We start from the raw sequence: 26,244 nt of genomic DNA on the forward strand, positions 1-26,244 counted from the left end.
TGGGGCAATTACTTAAACGATTTACAATTTTATCATTGAATAACCGTTTGATTTGTTTACATCTTTCACAATCGTAAATTGTTCTCTTTGTGTGTATAAGGAGATTTTATAGGAGATGTTTTTAAACTATCGTGGAGCAGACGACTGTAAACAGAACGCATGCGGGTTCCCACGGGGGAATGAAATGTTTAAATAAAACAAACACTTGATGTTAACTGAAGTTTGCTAAAATACAAAATTGAAAATTGCATTTAAATCAGATAAGCCGTTAATAAATCTTATTTTTATTTTCATTATTATATTACTTACCTTACAAAAAACCTTATATACTTCTACATACTTTCTTATTTTGGAGGATACATTATTAATAAAATATAAGAAAATAAAACCCGTTTAATAATAAAAAAAAGTATTTATTAAAAAATAATTAATCCTATAATTAATTAAATTCATTTTATTGGCCACGGCTGTTGGTTACTTTGAGAAACCTACAAATACATAACTCGTATATATTATTTGAGGTAGTCAGTGCTAAAGTAATCCACATGATATACTAAAAATGTTAAAAAATATATAATAATAATATAATTTCCAGCTCTATTTGCTTTTTAGTACTTTTATTAAATGAAGTCGGTTAAAAATTCATTATACTTAGGATATAAGTTAGGTAAAATTATGTTAAATAATGTGGATGTCATCTTTTGCACTGACTACCTTTAATTCACATAAACAGGCGCTCCTAATCTCACGCACGATATCATTCAATATTATTGTCTTATATTAATTACATTATTATAGAATAGATAATATAACTATAAAATATAGCAGTGAACACAGTTTAGATTTATCTCTTATAGTCGATTTCCAAAGAGAACAGTATTCTTTTTTATATCACGCTGTATAAAACGTTAACATTTTAGATGAAATGAAACGAATCTAATTTTTAATAAAAAACGCCATTTTGATTACAATTACCAATGGAAAAACAAACATAAATAAAAAAAATTAAATGGCATCCATTACGATAAATATATGACATCAATGCTATACCTTCGTATGCGTTAGAAAGAGTCAATGAAGCGAGAATCGAACCCGCAGCTACCATCGTTACCAAAATAAAAACAATATCTACATTTAATACACCGGTGTGCCTCTACTCCTCTTGATAACCATAAGAAAAGCAACAATATGTGCTATAAAATACATTACAAGTAAACAAATGCAATTTCTCCAGAAATTTTCTTCAGCATAACCAAATCTCTTCAAAACATCCGGACCCGTCTTTATGCAGGGCATGCCTTTTATACTAACACAATTTATGGATTCTATGGAATCCCATTGAAGTATAGATATAGATTCGACTCCATAGTAGAACCCAGACATGTATTTTATCCAGGAAACGTAGGGGGACGCACTGCCCAGATTGAGGTATATTCCGGAGAACATGGTGCCAACGAGTTCGAAAGGCACCGACACTAGCGCTGCTGTCTCCATTTTATCAAACACAGATGATAGGAAGGATCCTATAAAGAAAAGTTATTATTTAATTCGTTGTAATGAATATTATTAGGTAATTTTTTAGTTTTCAACCATCGCGTTTGCAATGACCATAAATTTGTTTTATATTTTTTTATAAAAAACGAAAAGATTTGTCGCTAAGATATTTTTATTAGCGATAAATTTGTTTTTTGTTACTTAATATATTCCAAGTTGAATGCACTCTATATTTTCATCCTCTAATAAGGAAGTAACACCAATACACTAGAGCAATAATCCGAGAAGTAGCTAGTTTTCATCGTTACACTTAAATATAAACTTAAAAAATAAACTGGTTTTTAATTCGTCCAGTTATAGACTTTTTTTTATTTATATAGTGTATATAAATTAATAACCCAAAACTTTCCTTTAAGTCAATAAACTCGATCAGGAAGGGGATATGAACAGGTAAAGTCACGTTTTTATATAATAAAAACCGGTTAAAATCAAAAACGACGCATCACAACGCGCTTCATTAACATATTCTACTGACATTTTCATTCAAAACGCATCTTTAATTTTATTATTTTTTTAGCTTCATGCAGTAGTATCCCACACATAGTTAGGTAGAGGGATTAATGCCAGGAGGAAGAAGAGTTAGGTAGAGGGAACTAGACAACCTAGTGTTTAGACACTTTGTTCCCCGTTCTCTACTTTCCGTCGTATTAAGAATGTGTAATTTATCTAACACCAGCAGGGAACTTCCTTTGAACACCCTGGCAATATATAGTATTAAGTAAGTATCTTTCTTCATAAGCATCTTTCTTCATAATTCTTTTTTTTCCTTTTTTTACTAATCCAATACGATATTTCTTTAAACATCTCTTATTTCATGACATATTTTATTCATCTCTTAAAAAAATATTTTAAATAATATATTAGTAATATATATTTTTATGTTTAAATTTACTACGAATATATATTTTATAATAATAATTTAAACAATAAATTAGATAACATTTTTTATAAATCACTACAAAATGCTAATGAAATTGGATTAACGCCATATCTCGTCTAATGTCATGAAAATCTAAGGCTAAGTGATGCAAATTTCCTGAGAATATTCTTTTATTTGCTATTTTTATATGGAACTTGCTTTTTTATTATTTTATTTCACATATTTATCAGATTCCGCTTTTCAAACGCATTCGTAGACACACATTAAACCAAACTAGATATGTAAAATATGCTTTAAAAAGAACATAAAAATAATGGTGATAAATATCTAATGCTAATCCCGGATAGATCTAAACTAATATAAATTAGGAAATTTGTATACGTATTTAGAAGTCGCGTAAAAGTCCTGTTAGCTTCACTCTCCAACCGTCATTCGCTTCGCTCGCTAACAATAAAACTCACAATAATGCTTCATCAATTATACTTAATTTCTATATAAAAAAACACTCGCATAAAACCTTTTGAATAATAAAAATATTTTACCATAAGCATTCGCGTAGTTTGCGCAAAGAATGCAGACGAAACAAAAACCGAGCCAGTTCATGAAACCTCCTTGCAGACCAGCCACATTGAAGATCAGGGTAACGAAGAGTACTGGTTCGATTACCGCGCGAGGTATCTGCAATTAAGTGTTTACTTAGAAATGTATTACTAGAACCGTCGTATTGGCCGCTGCACCACAAAGATCTCTTTTACCGCAAGGATCTGTTAATAGAGAAAAAGAGAACTTTGTGTTCAGATACTCCGTAGCCAACATTCCGCCACACTCACAAACATAGGCTTATTTGTAAACCGCGCTCAACTCTGAGATCGATCTTGAGATGCCATTAAATAATCTATGAATACTATTACTACCCAAGATCGATCTCGATACGAGCCTTAGTGAATTTAGTTGCGGAACTAAAAATCTTACTTTATCTTATTAGAGTAAGGAAATGAATATAAATAAAATCGTACCCCAATTTAGGATCGAATCTACAACTTTTTGCTTCACCGTTACATTGAACTCAGTATACATATTAATAAATATAAATTTGATAATATTTTCTGTATGCATTATCAACAATTAAAAAAAAACTTGTTTTTAACTTTGTTATCTTTAAATATAAAGTGTTAACGGTTTTTGTAACTTTTAAGTAACAAAGTTCGAATAAAACGCCTATAATTACATTTTCAAAGTGTGTTGTAACAAAAATGAGCTGTCAGTATGAAATACATGTTTGACGTGTATAATTAAGAGATCTTTAGCTGCCACGTTTGTATGCAAGAGGTTATTTTTTCTCTTAACTAAAACTCCTTCATACTAATGTTCTACTAACTCATGAATTTCTGACTATTATTTTTTTTAGTTTTACCTACACACTGAACTCTATTTCGCATCTTTCCCCAATTTTCGAAGCACTGCTTGTTGAGTGGCAAAACTCAACGTGGTGCTATGTTTTCTTGCCACGTGGAGGAAATGAAAATGGGTCGGACCCGCAACTGTCTTGATTACAATTAGTTTGTGGGTTCGGTTCCCGACAGATTGTTAAAAGCGCAGCGATGATTTCCGCCAGTCAACTAGTTTCCAGAATTCAGAGGAAAGTGGGAAACGGAAGTGTCTGCAGCATACAGCGTGGACGTAAAAAAATGCCATGCCAAGAAAGACGGGTCCAAACCCCGCTACATAAAAAATTTATACGTTTCTTGTTATTTTAAAAATACATAACGAATATTGTTATTTTTTACATCACTTTGAATTAGTGGATTCATTTTAATGACACTTCGGTGAAAAGAAGCCTTTTAAGTATTAATGTTTTCGCGAGATATAATTGCATTACTTTAAATTGGAATAACACATAAATAAAACTGAGATGTGACAAGATATGTGTTAATTGAAGCGATGGATTCTTGGACGTGTTTTTATGTTTTTAAGTGAATACATAATTTAGTTTATAAACAGAATACATTAAAATTTCATAATTACAAAAAAAGTACTTAAGTACAAGTAAAATACTTAAAAAATCAAACTTTATATTTTTTTATTCTTTTGTGTTCTATGTGTTGAAACAAAAACTTTAAAATAAGTTAAAGAAAAAAATACTTACCCAAAATATAGCCTTAGATAGATAATACGGCAACGGAGCATAAAGCCCGCTGGCCGTCTCTCTCAACAGAATGGGCACTTCACCAGGAAACGTGAAGAAGACCGCGTAAATAAATAAAAATATTGTTTCCGTTATAGTCAAGTACAGAAGACCTTCGGCGTTTTGTATGTCCCTTTGGTCTAACTCTTTGAAGTGACCCATATAGGGTATGGAGATTATGAGGCCGACAAACTAAAAGAGAATTGGTTAATTTCATTTAAAATATTTTCATATAAATTAAATTTACGAATTCAGGTAGTATTAGATAGATGAGAACTTTCTTACTCATAATTTATTAAACGCCTTTTTAAAAATTTGTTGGACTAAATCAACAGAAATTATAAGACAGATAAAAAACTGTTACAATCAGAGACTTTCATCTCTTCAATAGCTATTATTAAATTTTGCCGATTTAATATCAATTAAAAACTAAATATCGTTTTTAAGTGCGGATGTTACTATTATATGCAAATTATAATGTTTTTTTATAAATTTTCTTACCATTAAAAGCACAAACTCTGCAATCCATATAGATTTGCTATGTTTTACAGATATTATATTCCTCCACATCAACCAGTAGAATTGTACGAAGTAGTTCACTTTGACTCTGCAAAGTTTCAAACACATGAATAATTCATATATTAAACTATGTAAATTAAAACATTACATTAATGAAAATTAAACTGTTTTCCATATATTCTGAAATTACAATATTTTATTTAATTAAAATACCATACATATTAGTACCAATAAGGTAAGTCAAATAGTATGTATATATGTTTGTTCATATTTATAATAAGTACAGATATTTGTTTACTTACAGAGTTAAATATCGCTCGAAATACACGTTCTAAAAGATAAAGAATATAATTTAAATTAATAAAATTATTAATACACTAAATAAAAATAAAATTAATACACTATATAAAAATAACAAAAAAGTTTTACATAATAAAGATGAAAGTTTAAGGACTGGAATCTATTACGAATGAATACTATCTAGTATCTACTATCGATACCATACATTATATTTTAATCTAAAAATATTGCTATACTTTACTCAATCTATATTATTATTATGAAAAAAAAATTGAAACCTATAGCTTTCAACTATCTAACTATCTTTTATCTCCTCCCCTTAACAATGACAATAACCTGTAAAAAAGTACCATAAAAATACTTTTTATACACATTTGCACTTACTTTTTCATCAGCAGTTCCATTAAAATATTCCATTTCGTCCTTCACATCGCCCACCTTATTTTCAATGGCGGCCGCTATACTCGATCTTTGATACTCGTTACAAATACGACGTATCCTCTCTCTGCTCTCCATTTCCTTGTCTATCTCTATTCCGAGCAAAGTTACATAATATTCCGCTGCATTGAAACCCACTGGGCATTTATAGTTGAGGCTGGGGAATAATTCTTTTAGTTGTTTATCAGAAACTTCATAATTTAGAAAATGAAAATAAAATAATTTCGACAATATTAATTAATTCGTCATAATTTCGTCATATACATTTAAGTTTTTATTCGGAGACTATGGTTATTTTATCAACTGCTACAAAATGAAGTATTATAAGTATTTGAATAATAATAAGTTGAATTGAGAACCTCAACCCTTGCTTAAAATAGTATATCAAAAATAATATAATGGTAGAGGTGGTAATAAATGTTGTTGTGTGAGAGTCAGGGATTTTGATTCACTCTACAACAGTTTTATTCGTATAATGTAATACAATTAAACAAAATAAAAACTATAACAATCATTATTATCATCACAAATTAAATAAAATTATTCCACAGAAAAAAACATTTAATAATATTATTTTTTTTTATGCAAATTGTAAAGGTAATGCTCAGCCTACATTTGTACATACATGTTGTATAAAATTATTTAACATTCGAGACAATTTGTCGAATACTAATATGACTCACAATATTCAAATTTGTAAATAATTGTAGGTCAATAACTGTTTTGGATATAAAATGGAAATAAAAACATTATATGAATGTTTTTATATTCCGAGTTGAGCTTTATTAATTTTATACAAGGAAGAACTTGAATTTGATTTTTTTCTCGAAATCTTTTTTTATATTTTCCACTTGTAAAGTCAATAACCTGCTGTGAGATATGGTGGCTTCAATTTGTTTCCCTAGAGCTAAATGTAAAACTAAATATAAAAGTGTAATTGAAAAAACATTATATATTTAGTTAAAACTTGCACATTCTTATAATCTCTATACAGCACAAAAGGCACAGCATAAGAATCACTTCGTTCTCTTCTTTACGCCCATTTTAACATGCTTTTATCTAAATATATCTGTCTACTTTATTATTATCATTATTACTATTATCATCAATCTAATGTATTCTATTTTTCAATACTATTTTACCCGATTTACGACCTATTGCACTGTTATTTGCGAGATTTGCGTGTTGAATCCGACCACAATACAATACTTTTATATTAGATTTTTTCAGGCAAGGATCAGAACAGCGAAAAAAGGATAGATAGATCTATCACTATGTCTAATCTGACTCAAAATTAGACTTACTATCAGTCTAACACATGCCGACGTCAATTAATAATCCATTATACTAGGATGGAAATATCAAACATCCACTAATTAAGAACTAAAATTAGAACTGGATTAGTAAAAAGATAAATATCTGATAAACGTCCACCAAATGATACTTTAATTGTAAATTATATTGTGTAAAGGTTTTATTGACCTTTATATAATTTTAGCTAAATATTTGTAGAGCTAATTTATAGACCGCGTATCTAGAGAGACTGTATTAAAGATTAGAGATAAAGAAATTTTATGATCTCGTAAAGACATCACGATAACGCGACATTTCTACTCCACATTTAAATTCTTTTGAAAATATAAATAAAATGATAATCAATCAATCAATTTTATTATCTTTTTGCTGTTCTTCCGCGTTCTGCATTGCAGTTGGACACAATTCGAACAATCAGTCCCATATTACATTTTCATCTACTATTTATTTAGAGTTATTATGGCAACACTTTTATTTTGTCTAGCGTCGTATTTTATCCAGTCACACTCTCTAAACTCTTATTTTAAGATTGCTTATTTAGCATAATAGTAAAACAATAAACATATATACATATATATCTGTTATAAATACGTAATGAAATATGAATATTTCAAAATTTGTAAGGACTAAGATGCCGTCATTGCGCACAAGCGTACCCCAGTTCTCTTTGCCCATCCTGCTATATGCAGGATACAGCGTGAAGCTAAAAAAATATAAGTATAAGCTTTACTTACGAGGCAAAAAACTGATCAGCCTGTTCAATAGTCCCATGAAAGGCTATACTGCCATTTGCTAATAAAACGACTTGGTGGAACAGTTCAAACACTCCAGATGCTGGTTGATGCACGGAACAGATGACTAGTTTACCACCTATGGCTAGCCTTCGTAAACGTGATACAACTGCACTTGCAGCTGAACTGTCCAAGCCTGTTGTGGGCTCATCGCAGAATAGTATAGGTGGATCGTTGAGTAACTAATAGGAATAAAAAAAAAAGGTGAATATAATAAAAGATCATAAAAAACAAGGAGAGTTGGAAGAGAAAATCTAGTGCCAAGATGTTAGACCTTGGCATAATTGAGCACGAGGAGACATTGTGTGTTAAATGGTGGAATTTAATCAATCAAACTCAGGCTCCTTTCAAATTAGTTAAATTTTTGATCCGTCGAAAGTCGTCGATAAAAATATAGAAACCGTCGTGGCAGGGGTACAAGCGTGCGACTGTAAACGCGACAGTTCACGGAACAGGACAAAGCGCGGAGTTAAGTTCTGCCACTCAAGACACGATAAGAATTCGGAAGAGAGTGACGGAAGAGTCTTAATTAGGAAAAAGAAATTTAATTTCATAATAAAATAGATAAAAAAAATCATATTTTTTATTTACCTGAACAGCCAATGCGACTCGTTTCCTCTCTCCTCCAGACAGAGCTTTAAGTTTTGTACTAGTACAAGACATTACTCCTAAATCGGCTAACAATTGTGTCACTCGTCTCGCGCGCACCGCTGTTGTTGCCCTCTTGTCCATCATCAGACGAGCCTGTTGAAGAATATAAGCCAATAAGAAATAAGAGATATAATTTGATCCGAATTATTACCTTGTCTTAGCAAGAATTGCTCTGAAGGTACCATAGTAAAATTATTCTCGAACCCCTAACTGTCTGTACAATACAATAATTGACAGTAACATATGGGCTGATTGGTAGACGATTTTTTTGGTATACAATTTGGAGTAAAAAACAATCGAAAATGCGATAAAAACAATGCGTCGAAACAATTTTGATTGAGTTGACTAACGAAAGTTAGACGATTAGTTTCTGTGCTTCAAGGGCCTGTAGATACTTGATAATAATTTAAGCTCGACACCTTTACGCAATCTTGGGAAAACTTGTCTTGACAGACGAGCAAAGAATCAGGCAGACCTAAAGGCTCCGGTTATTTTTGAGGCTATTGAACCTTAAGTAAATATATATCGTACCTATATTGTAACGTAAACATTCGATTATGTATGACACTGTAAATATATCCAAATAGTGTATATAAATACGACATTCGCTAAGTGTCGTCAATTCCAAATTCACATTTTGCGAGGAATTAATATTAATATATGCAAATATATTAATCTAACGATAAACTAAATCTTAATAATGTCTTTCCTATTTTCGTATATTTTTAAATAAATAATTATTTAGCTAGTCCACAAACCGTGAGAAGCTTTCAAATGTTTGAAACAATTATGCTAATTTTAGATAAAGGATTAGTGTTCTTAAAAATAAAATTTTAATATATTCAACATGGCTATTTATATCGCTAGAATACAAATAGATGTAGACAAATGTATTAATATTATTGGAAAAAGAAAAATACGCTTCTATTGTAAAGCCGTCGTGGCTTAATGGCACAGCGTCTGACTACTAACGCGACGGTTGAGGGTTCGATTTCCAACCAGGGAATGACTTATTATCATTTCCCCTCTTTGATAACTTCTTATCAGAACGAAGGAATAGAAATAAACACAAAATTTACATTACATTTAAATCTCTTCCCTTACTGAGTAACTGACAGACATCGTACAGTTTAAACTAGTGTACTAGACTTAAGTTGAAATTTGCCATGTAGTGTGGGAGAGTATTAAAAGAGTATTTCTAATTCCTACAAGAACTGAAAACAATAAGATTTACCATTTTTCGTCGTACAATCCACACAATCAAAAATTGCGGGCGACGACTAGTTTATCAAATCTTATTTACACCCTGGTGAAGCCAAAATGTGGATAATCCTAAGCATATAAAATATATAGTTTAAAAAAGCTTAATATAATATGGGAGTATCATCTTCAATATCGCCGTTGGATTTGTAATATGATATTGTAAACGTATATTAATCCAATGACCGGTGTAGTGGAACTGGTCGAACGATTCAAATAGGAACCATTAGGCCAGAACCATAAAAACGGTGTCTGATAAAGCAAATTAATAAGTTAATGACAGTTGAGATCAATATCGAAGATCTGGACACCCACTTGGCGGAATCCAAGTTACCCAAAATAAGCTAGCTACTTAGTTCTTGCGTGGCCCAAATTAAAATTAGTATATTGTAATATTTAAATCAAGGGTTGTTCTCCAAACTCGGGCACAGCGTATGACTGTAAAGTGTAAAAATGATGGTTGTGGGATCTTTCAGGGATTGAATTTTAATTTCTTCGCTCTAGTAAAAAGACTAAGCGGGGTTGAGTTTCGCTAATCGACATACAATGTATTTAAAATGTGGTAATCAGTGGGATACAAATTGAAGTTAAAAAATCATTCAGAAGGAATGCATTTTGTTATAAATATTACGCAAAAACTTTTTATGATTAAGCAATTAATGTTCTTTAATGACATTCATTAAGTGCAATATTTAATTTGATTTTGATTGCGTCGGTCTTATTGAATATATTCTTATACATTTTGAAAATTTTAAAGTGAGGCAAGTCATTAAATATGTAAATTATGTTGCTTTGATATTAAACTTATATTAAAATTTTAATTTGATTATAGTTAATTTAAAGAGAAGAACGTTTTAGAGCGCCTTTTGTTTTTAAAAAAATATAAAGTTTCTAAAACATAACCTCCCCTTTGTATGCTGTTGGTCCTCATACTTATTAACATGTTTTTATTTAGTCGAGCTGTAACAAACTATGTAATAAAATCTAAGAATCTGAATTACTTAATAATTATATCCTCGTAAAACTTGTAGTTATACTCGTACGTAGCTTAGGTCCCAATACAGTAATAATTATTATACATTAATAAACTCTGTTCTCATTAAGACACTTCAACTCTGTTCCTCAGTTTTTGCAACTCAATGCCACCTTTTACCTCGTTACCAGAGGAAAAACATGAAAATATTTAATTTCCTTTAGTGGGAATCAAACCAACAGCTTGTCGCATTTAAAGTCGCACGCTTGTGCCCCTGAGCCACGACTGGCCTCACGTTTTACTAATCATTAAATTAAATTTCAACCATATACTTAACCATATACTTATTACTTACTTACTTTATTACTTACAAAGAGTCAATAGATTTTTTATTGCGCTACGAAACTCTACGCGTCTACCTCTTCATAAGTATCTAGTGTAGCAGAAGTACAAAAATAATCTAGCAATATCTAGTAATAATATTCTTGGACTTCTACGAATAAAGTATAATAATTTCGTATGAACAAGCGACAGACATAACCGGTTGAAATGAGACGTCCTAGGCTACCCGTGTCTCCATAATTATGTAGTTAAGATGTGTGTTATTTCGTTATTAGCTAGACACGATCCTACCAGAACAAGTCTACTTACAAAGTTCGTTCTTATAATTTTACATTGTATTTATCATATATTTATCTATATTTAAATATCCATTGCAATTTAAATTATAAATTTAATTGGTTTTACTTCCTTTTCATTTCCTTGTGGTGCATATTGTATTTATCTCATTGAACGCATCATTTGTGAGTCTCATGTCATTTTCAGGGTCAGGTCATAATTGAAAAAAAAGTATTGCATGGTTAAGTTTTCGTCGCATAACAGGCAAAGAGAATAGAGATAGAGACTACGATGATTTATATATTCTCTTTCTGTTTATCATATGTTTGGCATTTGGTGTCAATTTATATAAAACTTAGACGAAAAAACAGATTTTCGATTTTTCCCGGATAAGCAAAAGTAACCTAGTGCTAAGAAACCTCGTTTCTCACTATTGACTGATTTGCGGACAATTACATGTTAAGTAAAAAAAGAAGAAGCGAATAATTACAGAAATACGCCCACGATATCTTAATGAATGAAAATATAAATGAACGTTAGTGTACAACCGCAAAATAACCAACAGTTTTCTACGAAATTTCTACATAATTGCTACGATTAAAAAAAACGTTAATTAAGTTTTACCGGAAAATAAATTCTTTAAATGGTTTTAATATCTCAGCTAATTGTTGGTCTCAGAGGAGAGGAGATCCCATAGGGTTATAGAACAAGTTTGATGTACTCATATTGTTTGAATGGGCGGAATTAAATAATTAAAAGATACCACTAGACAGTAGATACAAATAGAAAATAATACTTTAAACTTATTTATCTTTGCACTACCCTAGTGTTCAAAAGTGTCCTAGTCCTAGTGCACAAACAAAAAGTTCGGCGGAAAGTGGAGAAAGGAAGTAGACAGAGTCTCTTACCACTGGGTTTCCACTTTCACAGATTCTCTCTGCCTACCCTGCTATGTGCGGGATACAGGGTGAAACTAAAAAAATCTTTTAAGCATATATAAATTATTCACATAAAAAATAGGTACAATAAAAACGAACTATATTTCAAATTTATTCTTGCTAATCGGTTATATTTTACATGAATTATATTTCTAAAATAAATTTATTTATTAGAGTGCTCTATAATTGGCTGTTCTATTTTCATCATCATCATCATCATCTAATTATACAAAGAATTGCAAAACTTACCATAAACTCCATATGTTCAGCCACAGTCAGGTCATCGATCGACAAATCCTCCTGAGGTACGAATCCCGATATCCTAGCAATCAGGTCAGCTCCAGCAAGACGGCCGTTCAACATTAAGTAACCGGAAATCGCGCTTTTGTCCCGCCTACTGATGGCGGCGAGTAGTGTTGTCTTTCCGGCTCCACTAGGGACAAAAAGCTTTAGATATAGAAATATAAAGAAAGGATAAAATATGTAACAGATTTGTATATGTAGATCATTTATTGTTTGTAAATTCAGTGTTTACTTACGCCACGACTGCCTCTACGGGAATTCTTTTGCACTTTATGTATAACAAATAATATTACAGCCAAAGTGTTTTAGTGTCCATACTCTACACAAGCATATGAATGAAGGAAAATCAACCGATTTAGGTGTATATAACCTTAAATTTCATTTAACTAAACTACTTATAATAATAACGAGATCTACTACTATTAATATAGCTATAATCATGTAGACGACGGGCAAAGTCAGTAGCGGAACACTGTTAAACAATACTAGAGAATATAAATAATAATTAGGAAAGAGTATATCAATAAAGTTTACTTCTTCTCAACGAATAATAGCAGCTTTTAATTTTACAAATGGCTTCGGAGAAGAGATACCAAAAATTATAATTTATGATAATTTGAATATAATATGATAGCGCAACATTGAGCCCTTGTTGCGACACCGGATTCCGTGCTTCTAGTGAGGTGATCACGGTGACCTTACCTTACTAATATACATATGTATGTTGTTCAATATTCTATTTTACAATATAATTGGTATTAACAATATTGAAAAAACTATAAGTTTATGGATTTTAGTACAATAACAGGTTAAAATTTGTTAACTTGTATAAAATAAGAACGTGATGCAAGTACGCATATATTATACATATCTACATAGGTATTGTTATTTTGAATAAAAAGAAATGGCAAGGCACATCCTCTGGAATGTCAGTGAATACATTTATTTACTTTCAGCTTCCACTAAATTGTTGTAATATTTTAATTAAATGGAAGGAAAAATAGTATATTTAGAACCTTTTTGGGATTCAAACTCTATCATTTCTTATAGAAAAACACATGCACTTCATTGCAATAGTATTGGTTTTATAAAATATGTATATAACATTTTTAAGTTCAAAGCTCACCTTGAACCCATTAAAGCCACTAAGTTGCCCGACGAAACGACTCCGCTCACTGAAAACAAGAAAAGAAACATTAAAATTCCGTTATAGCACTCCAACATAATAGTAAAGTAAATATATTTTTTTTCTTTTAAATATTTTATACATAGAGATAGGAGAGTTTTAGAGACTAGTCCTGGCATGAATTTTAAAGGTTTGGAAATAATAATTGATGATTGTATTTGACCAAACGGGAACCGCCGTTAGTGGTTGACGTGTCATCGATGCTATTGCAATCTATTGACCGACTTATAAATGCAGTAAATTTATTAATGTTTATCATTAGTTCGTTACTCTGCTTAGCTTAGACTATACCTAAAAAACTGCAAATTCAAGGAAATTATTAGCTTGTAGCAATAACCTACGAATTAACAATTGTAGAGGTAATGGCGGTAAAAAATAACCAGCCTACAGCTTGAAAATGTGTAAATCCCCCACTGGTATGATGATTTCACAAAGATCTAATAAATTCATTCAATTTTTCTCTTTCTTTCTCTTATTTACTATTCCGTAAAATGCCAAATGCCAATGCCAAATGTATTTCACAATATTAACAAATAATCGATAATTATTTTAATCGTAATTACTTTAGCTAATTTCTTTCATTATAATGTGTTGCAATATCACATACCTTAGATGATTTTCATTATGGTAAATATGGTAAGTACCTATACCTAAGTTAATTTCTCGAAGTTAGGTTTCCTATACATTTTTTTCAAAGCATTTATACTAGGGAAAAAAATAATAAAAAGGACCTATAAAAAAATGAACATCTAAAATTAGGGCAGCCACGACTCGTCGACAGTATTGACTGTGGAGAGTTCAATCAGTAAAAAGTTTGGGCTGCAATAAACTATTCTTTCCGGCTTACATACATACATAGGTGTATAGGTTTATATATATGTATATCTAATGAGATAGAGCGAGAAAGACATCTTTTTTGACCTTTTAAAAAACTTTTCAGTTAACCTTGCTATTGAAAAATCCGAGACACTGGAGGTGAAACAAAGTAACACTATCTGTAAATAATAAAAAAGCTAAAACTTTAAATGAAGGGAAAGAACAAAATTTGTTATATCAACTTGTATCAATTTCAACTTCGTCCAATTGCGTAACTAACCTTCCATTCATTTTCAAATTCACATAAAGCTTATATTTTATTTTTATGACTATATTACGTATATCAGTCGATGGTTATAAAATTGTAACTACACGCTAAAAAGACATGGTGCTATAAATTATACTACGTTATGTATATTCTAAGTCAAATTATAAATAGAAGTAAAAAATAAATAATATTTCTCAGCTGACATAAATATTTATTATCTATCTATATATATAAAAGGACTTGTCCTCACTGACTGAGGTAAGACGCACGCACAGCCGTAACTGCTGATAGTAGAAACATGGAATTTTGACAGATGTTTACTTTTGTAATCTGGACATCCACTAAGAAGGGATTTTGAAAAATTTTAACCCTAAAGGGGTGAAATAGGGGTTGAAAGTTTGTATGGAAAAAAATTTAAATCGGCACCGATTTTTATAAAATTTGAAATTTAGATTTTTAAAAGTATTTTATTGAACACATGTTTCATGGTTTTCTAGAAATCACCCCCTAAGGGTGCAAATAAGGGTTGAAAGTTTGTATGGAAAAATCTTTAAATCGCCACCGATTTTTATAAAATTTGAAATTTAGATTTTTAAAAGTATTTTATTGAACACATGTTTCATGGGTTATTAGAATACACCCTTGAATACGTAAGCGAAGCTGCGCGCGTCCGCTAGTTAAATATATAATTCATTTATAAATTATAGATCGACCTCATTTCCATAGATTAAAATTAACAGAGAAGGGAAGTGTCTTAAAGGGAACGGAGCCTTAACACTGGGTTTCCAGATTCCCTCTGCCTACTCTGCTATAGGATACAGCGTGAAACTATAAAAAATTATGAGAATAAAAAAAAAATTCTCATAATACGTAATATGTAATCATTATTACCAAGTACATAATCACTAGCATAAATAATATATATTTAAACTGAGAACTATAACTATGTATATACGTCTAAAGAAATAGTCTATTTGTATTTAAATTCTAGAGAAGCTATTAAAAACTAAAATGATCATAATTTATATTTATGTAGACTGAGAAATATTATATATTCTTGTGAAATAACGAAAATAATAAGTATGATTTATACGTTTTTTTAAAGTCAAAAGGCAAAAGGTTCAAGAAGTTGTACTCGTATGTTAAGTGGCGGAACTCAACCCGTTTCGCGTTTTATCTTGCCAAGGAAAAAAAAGGAAATCATTCCCACGAGTTGACATCGAACCTACAACCATCACAATAAAAGTTAGACGATCTACGAAATAGAGAACGCTCATTATGCCTTTATAATTAAAGTCCTTCTAAGCTGTATCGTATAACACTTTTAATAAGAACCGTCGAGATAATGTAACACCTTCCTTACAGTCAAGGCTAGTGCAGTCATAGTAATACACAAAAACATGACCTACAATTTGTTTACAATCTTATTTTTTAAAAACTTTCCACTAGTGTTGTGACGATTATTTTAATAATATGAATATTTTCTATATTTTCTTTTTATTCTACATGTCACTTCGCTGTAAAAGATAATTGATTTTTTACTTCCATATAAATGAATTGATGAGGTCTTGTAACCTTTTTATTAATAACTTGCTAAACCTGATTTCATCATTAAGACGCCTACTGGCAATCTCATCACAGATACAAAAATTAAAACTAGGCACAAATATTCGCATATATTATAATAACGAGTATCTTAGGGTATGGCATAAGTTACAATCATTACTTTTAGTGGCTTTCTTAATGTGGCTTCTGGTATTTTAGGTACATCTTTTTTTTTTATTTTAAAATCTAAAGCAGTGTAAAAAAAACTCAACGTCCAATATTTATGTCTTTACCCATGTAATCAAATTAAAATTCTAAAAAAGCATTTTTAAATCAGATATCTTACGTTAATAGATATTAAAGTAAAATATCTATTCTGTCAATGCTATCGGAAGCGTCAACTGGCTCGGAATGCAGTTCTATTGTATCTATGTATATTGGAAAAAAAAATACTAACCTCCATGTAAAACTTTAACTTCTTCATACGTCGGTGACCTCCATATACTTGTTTGAATTTTCTTTTTTCTATACACTGATAGGTCTTTCCAAGATAACGTTAAGTTTTCGGGAGAATCTCCAAGTCCTGCCAGTTCATCATCGTCCCAGTTAACCACTGCGCCTGTCAGGACATTACGCGTAGGTACCTTCAACCCGAGATCCTTCATTTTGAGGTTACGTCATTTGGCACTGTGAACAATGATATATCAAAATCAAATGTTATAAATTTTTATATACATACACTATGCAATATAATAGTATAATTATAAAATCACTCTACAAGAGGCCATGGTGGCGCATGGACTAATATATGGTTGTAAGTTCGATCCCCACTCGAGGCAATGAATTATTTTTTAATCAATTTTTTCTTTTCTATGCTCTGACACCAAGGCAAAAAGCCCAGGATTGTGTTCCACCACTAAACTTGCAAAACGCAAACGCCTTTTAAAATTCAGCGGAAAGTGAAGGACGAAATGTCTTAACAATAGGTCCACTCTGCCTACTCTTCTGTATGGGGGGTACAGAGTGAAGCTTATTTAATTTTTTATTTTTTAATTCTAATAGGACTAATAGTAATAATTTAATATCTGCTAAGTGAGATATGCATCTGCATAATGTCGATAGTTAGCATAATGTCGATAATTTATTGAATTCATGAGCATTTAATAAGGTAAAATATTATTGGCACCAGTAAAAGATAGCTGTTCTTTCTTTGTATTAAAATGCTTTTAGTAAACACTTTACTCCGACAAGTATTTAAGGTAATTGATATAATAATTAAGATGGTACCCTTGAATTTGTAATTTTATTATTATAAGTAAAATATATTTTTGTTGTTGTGCTGTTGTTGACCTTCTTATACAATCTATCTACTTTCTACTTTCTTAGCTTTTGTACTCTATTCTCATACTACAAGAACACAAATAAATAATATTTTATTTATTAATACATTCAATAAAATTTACTAAGTTTGTAAATTTAAATAATACTATTCGGTTGAAAATTATGGATACCTCATCATCATTATAATTTCATGCCCAGCATGACGCCTACTTCTATAATATCTTGTATACTGCCAATACCTATATTTTTAAAAGTAAAATTTCCTATAAAATTAACAAAGTCCCTAATCGAACCAATACTATCAAAGAAAAAATCTACAAAGCCGTTGCCTATCTTTACTATTAAAGATTAACAAATAGCTTCAATAAATCACCCTTCATTAACGATTTCCTCTCCCATACAACACTTATCCGTTACGAGAGGCGTGTCAATAGGCTATATTAAGCGTATTTCGACATTGGTAACATTAATAGCTCTAGTTGCTATGAAATCTTAGTGCTTCATTATTTGTGTAATATATATCTAAAAATATAATTTAATCGTAATTTATCATTAATTACAATTACTTTTTTTAAAAAAATGTCTGTATATTTGTTGCGTTTGTTTACGATTGGATTAACCGATTTATTGCATTCACTATTGTAATCGTAGCAAGCGTTCCCTTAACATTGACAGTAACACATTTATAGTGTTTGTTTTATTTTAATCTGTTTATAAAAAAACAAGTTATACCATTTTAAGGTTCAATATGTTGTTCGACAATGTTGTTAAAAAATATTGTAAATTTGAATTTCTAATATTACTCACAATTATTTTTTGAAGGAGAACTAAACAAAAGAATTCAATAACTTTTCGCGGTGGTGGCAGAAAGAATCCATCGGAGTCTACTAAAGTGAGGAATAAAAACGATTTTAATGTAATATTCCTTTATCCAAATTAGAATTGACACTCCAATCACAAAGTACGGACAGACACTGCTTTACTACGTTCGTCTAATTATGGTTGTATATTTTTTAAATAAAAAAGAAATAATATATTTTTTTATGTTATTGAACGCTAAAACGAAAACGAGCCAAAACGAATAATATAATAAAATTATTTTCCACTTTTTACCGAGCAGCTTTGATCAGCAGTGAATGAGCGTAGTTTCAACATAATATATACCTACAAAAAAATATGTTAATTTGATAGTATTATTTTAATTTAAGGGCACAAACTTGTTTAGAATGCTTGAATGATTTGGTGTCGTGGTGTAAGTGTATAGACTTGACAGATGAAATGTTAGGACAGCTTATGAATTTAAGCAAAAATATTTGTAAGTTAATATTGACATAAATTAAAATTATTTTAATAATTAGTATAGTATCTATAAAATAATTAATAAATTAATTATAAAATAATTAATATTCTATACTCTACTTAATATGACAGCTATCCTACACTACCAAATTAGTCGCTCATAAAATGTGAGAAACAGTGAAATTCATCATTTTAAATATTGCCCAGAGACGCCGACCTACAATTTATCTCAGATACTTGGACAACACAACGACAAAGGAATAAATTAATCAATTCTATAAAATAACCTAAAAATACCAAATTAAATTATAGGCACGAAAACTTGAAAATTTGGACGCAACTTGTTTTACCGACCTCACGCAACACATTAACATTCACTAAACACATAAAAGTAAAATAATAATCACAAAAAATAAAACAAACCTGTTTTGACATAAAATTATTAGGCCGTTCTCATAATCTGTCCAATTTTTTATCTGTTGGTAAAAAGCGATTCCTTTTTTTATATAAGGGCTAAGCTGTCACCGCATGTCGTCGACCTCGAATAGTGTTACCGATGACTAGACAGAGGAAATCAATAAGTTTACATTTCCCATCTTAATTAAATTAATATAAGTGTTCAATTAGAATTAATACAATGTATTGCAACTGTATTTAATATTTTAATTGTATTTGATAAATTACATTAGTCTACAGATAAAATAAATGTTTTGCAAATCAGTAATTCTTTTTGAATTATAAAAAAATAAATATGTTTATTGTTAATTAGCTTATCGCAATTAAGCACATAAACAAAGTTTTTCAAAATTATGATAAAATCGAAGCAAAAGTTAATTTAATTTTTTATAATTAGTATGAAGTGAATTTCTTTTTTTTTCCGCTACAAGTCATATCCCATATACGAGTATACCCGGTAGCCTTATTTTTGCAGTGAAGCAAATCTAAGCTGTCCATTATGATATAAGCCTGGTGGATCATAATGATGATTAATAATAATAACAGCTTCACGCTTCACACAGCGAGGATAGGCAGAGGCAAATTCGCGTTAAAACACTCCGTTCCTCACTTCACCGAATTCTGGAAGCATTGGGTGTTGAGTGGTGGAACACTACGCCGCTCTTTGTCTCGTCACCATAGCGAAGAAATGAAAATATGAATGTAAATAAATATTTTGATTCCTCAAGTGGGGATCGAACCCACAATCGTCGCGTTACAGTCACACCCTTGTGCCGCTGCGCCACGACGACACCATACAACTATCAGTATGACCATTTTTTAATTTTTTTTTCCAAATGTCAAAAAATAAATAAAATATATATATATACATACGTACGCGTTATACAATGATACGTTATGGATTTTTTGTAGGTTTGTAGGGGATAAATGTCTAGTACAAAAACTACCAACTAAAACATTTCTTTAAACAAGAAATCCAATAATAACTACTTAGATTCTTACGATCCCACTACCACCTTCTTAAAGTATACAAAGTAAAGTACGCTAGAAAAACCGGACAAGCTTGAGTCGGGCTCGCCCACCGTCCTCGGTGGTTCCGAAACTTCTGGGCGAGTAAAATATATATTGGAATATGCATACGGAGCTCCTTCATCTGATACCTCACCTAAACTAGCTGCTTTAATACCAAATTTTGCCCTCTTTTAAGACTATTATTTTTTAGGATTTAACCACAAATGTATAGATTTCAGAGGTATTCCTGAACTAATACTACCCGTAGCTAAGTATGCTAGCTCCTAAATTTCATAATTCCAGGTCAACCAGATGTACCCAAATAATTTTGATTCCCACTACATTGTCGAAATACGCGTTTCTTGCGATAGAAACGGTCGTATCTGTTTTTAAAGTAAATTTGAGTATATGGTTTGGAATTAAACTCGATATCTCCAATCGTTCCTGAGATAAAGGCTCTTGACAGACAGACAAACAGATCGACGGACGGACAACAAAGTGATCTTAGAAGGGTTCCTTTTTTTCTTAAGAGGTGCGGAACCCTAAAAAGGGAAATATATCCACACCTTACGTTGTAAAAGAACGCTTACTAATCCATGTTCTCACAATAATAATTTCACTAATATTTAATGTTACAAGCCTTACAAACTTGCGGTTTGGAGGATTTTCACTTCGCGGTAAAGTTTCTTCGGAATATCATTTTACTTGTAGCGGATTTTAATATTTCTATTAGAACATAGGATTTTAGTTCATATTATTAACTGGGTACAGATTAGATTTATGTTTAACGGTTATTATGAAAATAGAGTTAGTATGTTTAAAACAGTTAGGTGAATAAGGAATATAATATCTATTATAGACTATTCCAAATTTCATGATTACTAACATAACCGTAATAAATTTCCTTATAGTCTTATAGAGAACTAGCGACCCTCTTGCGGCTTCGCCCGCTTTTACTACTGGATTTTTCATATAATGTATGTTTGCAAAGCACTTAAGATAATGTGAAAATTAATTAAACCCTAATACAACCCGCATTTTCGTAGTTTCAATAAGGATTTTCCAATTGTTTTACACAGCAAGGATTTTTAGTAGGTACCGTAATTTTAAATCTGTGCTACTAATCTTTTCAAGTACTTATTAAAATATATTTAAATGACTATTTTTAGATAGTTAAATGACTATTTTTAAACGGAAGAAATTATAAACCAAAACCTACCTACTAATAACTACTACAAAAAATATGAATCCAAATATATCGCGCTGAAATAATACATTCAACTCCAATTATCCAATACGTGCAAACACATCTAACACTTCGTTGCTATAGAGGCAGGCGGATTTTTTTCGAGCTTGTGGTTAATGCTGAAGCGGGTATTCTGTCCCTGATGAAAAGCAAGTACTACGTGGCTGCCTGTGAGGAAAATTAAATAGAATGCATCGGCGGGGAATCGAACCCGGGCCGCCCGCGTGGCAGGCGAGCATTCTACCACTGAACCACCGATGCGTGTAAGCCAGGCGGGCGCGGCGGACGCATGGCGAGTGGCGAGCCGTTTCGCAGCAAGGATTTTTTGATATTATAACAACTTCTAAAGTACTTATTAAAATGAAAAAAGGTAAAAGACAGTTTTGATCTACATTAAATGGCCAACGTAACTAATGTACTTATTTATATGCTGAGAGTAAGGGATAAGTGAAACTTGAGTAACATACAGCTGATGTGTCAATGGCGGGATGTGTCAACAATTAAATGCGTTTTTCTGTAAAACTATTTGCAATTTCGAAATATTGTAAAAAGCAAATTTTATCTTCGTTTAACGTAGAAAATTAATAAAGTATTTTAAAGGATAAGGATTTATACCATTATGGAAAAATATCCCTCACAATAAAAAATATATTGAAATTACAGTTTTTAGACAGAAATATGATCACTACACGTTATTCTTAAAAGATATGAATATGCTGTCGCGGACTTTTTTGTAGATCTTATTGAGAGAAACAATACTCCAGTACATTATTTTCATGTAGTACTTACCATTAGAGCAGCGCATGCGCGAAAGTGTCTCAGCGGGTACGACTTTATACACATTTATCGTATTTATGTTAATTTACATAAGAATGTACAAATAATAAACTATATATAAACCTTCTACGAAAAACACTCGACTTAATGGTAAAGACCGCATCAAAATCCGTTGGGTGGTTTAGAAGAAGAAGAGTTAGAAACAACAGACAGACACGAAAAGCGACTTTGTTTTATAAGATATAGGATGTTTGAAAAACCTAAAACTTTAATGTATTAAATTGCTCAGACCACTCAAAGTATGTATCAAGTGTTTAGAAACATTTATTTTTGCAGCTTCACGCTGTATCCCGCGTGTAGCATGGTAGGCAGAGGACGTTTAGTGTTAAGATACCCCATTTTCTGCCGAATACTGAAGGCATTGCGTGTTGAGTGGCAGAACACGACACCACAGCGAATAAATGTAGATATTAAATATTACTAACACTACCATTTTTTGGAAGAAATAATAAGAAATGTTCTAAAAATAAATCGTTTTGTAATAAATATAAAAAGCTTCGATAGTAATAGTTTTAATAGTTTCGTTACATTAAATGATCTTAAACGCCAGACAAAAAAAAATCTCCCTCTGTCTATGAAGTAGCACAGCTATCTATTAAATCCCGAAGTATAACCACAATTTAATGGTATCTTGTTATATTCTTTCAAGTTCCTTAATCCTTCTTTCTGTCAAGGTACTTCCTCCAAGTACCTTGATAGAAGTATCACATAAAATAATGATTTTTAATCATCAATTGTATCTATGTATATCTTTTTATTAGTGGAAAATTTCCTAGACTCGAGCATGAGCACGTGATATCGCCAAACATGAATAGTGAAGCTAGGAGCTAATTTGCATGCATAAAAGAATAATAAAAAGATTGCCATATTAATTTCCATATTAAAGTTCGATTTAAATATTCGATTAGTATTTTTCATTTTTAACAGATAAGAAAAAGATAAGAAGAATCGTAACACATATGTGATGACAATTAGAGTTTTGAAACTGCATGAGGTAAATAACAGGTTTATCGATATTACCTTCAAAATTTAAGATAAGTCCGTACTTTTACCTATATCTTTGTGTATTTCACATCCTTTGATTCGTAAAAAAATAATGATACACAAACTGCTTAAAAATTATAACAAAACTATTAAATTCACGTTTCAATCATTTAAATAATTGTTATTACTACATTATTTTGAGTATCACAATTTTATACGATAATTCCCTAACTAATGCTGAATTGTTTTCTTTGCATTAAGCAAAAACAAATTTGTACTACTGAGAAACAGAATGTCTTAGTCGCAGATAGAGCCTTAACTATAGACTTAACTCGGTTATTGTTAAGCGCTTAACTTTGCTGAAACCTCTACGCCTCATTAAATTCCGCACTATGCAAAATTAATATAATTAATAAAATTTAAATTACAATTACATTCTATGTAATTGTAATATAGACACAGAACAATACAAATTAATCTGAAAAGTAAAAAGTATCATAGCGTAAAACTGATTTTTAAAGTTCAACTACTTATATAAGATTTGTCGCTACATAATCTTAGTGGCGGGAAACCACTTTTAAAATTGTAGAGCGGTCAACATCAAAACCATCAATTTTCAAATCTAGAATTCCTTATTTTATAATTTAGAATGATGAATAGCAACAAGTAAATTTGTATAATAATGAACACAAAATAATGTGTCATTAAAATATCATTACTTAATTATTTTATTTCTACATGCACCTGTCGCAACGGTAAAGGTGAAGTCACTTAATAAAGCTCTTATTATTATTTGCTTTAATATTCCCCACATAGGTACGCAATGGGAACCTGGGAAACTAGCTCATCCGCTCCTCACTTTCCACCGAATTCTGGAGGCGTTTTAAATGGCGGAACTCAACGCTCTACGCGCTCTACCTCGTTACCAGAGTGGGAAATTAAAGTATTAAATATTCGTGCATTTCTTCTTGTGGGAATTGAATCCATCACCTGTCACGTTTTCATTGACACGCTTGTGCCACGCCTCCCTGCGCTACGACTCTGCTCAAAATATATATTTTTTTCCAGAATTGCAGAAAGAAAGTAAAGCGTTGGTTTTCACCGATCGGCACGCAGCATTGCTAAAATGGCGGGACGCCAATTTATTACTTTTTGTTTTTACATTACCTATATTTAAAAACAATGCTATAATAACTTGCACATATTAAAATTAAAATAAATACTGGTTCAATTTTAAAATGTCAATTTTTTCATTAGCCTATCAAAAACATAAATATGGTATGTATTTTCTTTTTTTTAATGGTATGTATTTTCTTTCTTTGTGTACTTTCAATGAATAAATGTCCTTATTTGATATATCTAACTAAAAATGTTCAATTTATTTAAATAACATTTTCATCTTTTGCAAAGACTTTAGAAGTATAATTAAAAAAACCCATATTGAACAAATCTGAATAGAGTTACCTAAATAACTGAAATATAAGCTCTAAAATAGAAAAGGCCTTCCATCTTTCCCGTCTTTGTCAAAATATGAATGTACCAGATAAAAAAAAAATAAGAACACGGAAACTAAATTTAAATAATTACTTTTTTTAGAAAACGTATAAAAATTCAGAGGTAGCGGTTTTTAAAAGCCTTTTGGTATCTGTGGAACCATTTAATAAAAAAGGTATTTTTCTTTCCTAAATATGAATTAACATTTTAAAAATGCTAAAAATAAATTAACATAAATTTCAAAGACCTCACGCGTTCCAAAAAAGCACTTAGTATGATAATGTCACGGTAACATATCGATATTTTAAAAAAAACCTATGAATAAAAAAAACATAATATCAATAGTAAATCTAATTTAAACCGAAGACTCACCTTTGAGAAACCGGTAGAGAACTGTCGCACGTAAAACTTTTATTTTTATTAAACAAAAATGTTAATTTTCCAAAAATCACTTCCTTCGACCACGTGGTAGAGACTTAAAGCTATGATATAATATAATCCTGCTTTTTTTGCTTATATCCAGTTCTCTTACTAAAGTGGCCTAAGTACCAACGCGGCCGCCGTCATCGAATCACTACATGCGACTGACACTAGTGTAAAACTAAATCGTCAGATATGTAATGAGTTTTTCCATTTAAACCAATGTAATAACTGAAATTATTATAGATTTTTTCTTATAAACTATTATTTACTATTGATTCTATGTGAAGCGGAAAATAATCGATTTATGTACGTAGTATATAGATAAAATTTATTATATCCGTTTTAAAAGGGTACCTATTTTCAAATAATAAGTATATTTAACCAGATCTATGGATAGTCCAAGAAAAATAGTAGAGACATTAGATTTTTATACAAGAGCTTCTAAAAGCCCTGTCGTCTAAGACGCTTAAACTTAAAAGCTTAAATTGTATTGGTGACTAAAATTTTAAAATAGCAATGTAACGTTAAATTGTATTTATAATAATATCTATTAGTAAAATACAGATATTCCATTCCTCAAGACACTTTTTTTTCAACTTGCTTTATACCGCACG

At 30.7% G+C, this 26,244-nt stretch overlaps 1 protein-coding gene across 1 annotated transcript; it reads right to left on the bottom strand.

Moving 5' to 3' along the window:
- Window positions 1-402: 402 nt before the first annotated feature.
- On the bottom strand, window positions 403-25,779 carry LOC146535932 (protein scarlet-like). Its single transcript, XM_085191620.1, has 12 exons — window positions 25,580-25,779; window positions 16,997-17,226; window positions 13,851-13,899; window positions 12,671-12,854; window positions 8,573-8,725; window positions 7,925-8,163; window positions 5,823-6,033; window positions 5,441-5,469; window positions 5,121-5,226; window positions 4,581-4,811; window positions 2,977-3,112; window positions 403-1,523 (listed from the first exon to the last, which is right to left on the bottom strand). The coding sequence occupies exons 2-12, from the start codon at window positions 17,202-17,204 to the stop codon at window positions 1,135-1,137; spliced, it is 1,935 nt and encodes a 644-aa protein (XP_085047746.1). The 5' UTR covers window positions 17,205-17,226; window positions 25,580-25,779; the 3' UTR covers window positions 403-1,134.
- Window positions 25,780-26,244: the final 465 nt, after the last annotated feature.

The sequence above is a fragment of the Heliconius melpomene genome, chromosome 10, assembly GCF_056956725.1.
Source record: "Heliconius melpomene rosina isolate 202511_hmr_F chromosome 10, ASM5695672v1, whole genome shotgun sequence".
NCBI classification, from domain to species: Eukaryota; Metazoa; Arthropoda; class Insecta; order Lepidoptera; family Nymphalidae; genus Heliconius; species Heliconius melpomene.

Coding starts and splice junctions, on each gene's coding strand:
- LOC146535932 (XM_085191620.1), bottom strand. CDS start 17,204: ATGAAGGATCTCGGGTTGAAGGTACCTACGCGTAATGTCCTGACAGGC. Junction 13,900..16,996: donor AGTTAAAGTTTTACATGGAG/GTTAGTATTTTT, acceptor TCTTGTTTTCAG/TGAGCGGAGTCGTTTCGTCG. Junction 1,524..2,976: donor AAACTACGCGAATGCTTATG/GTAAAATATTTT, acceptor TTTTCTTTATAG/GATCCTTCCTATCATCTGTG.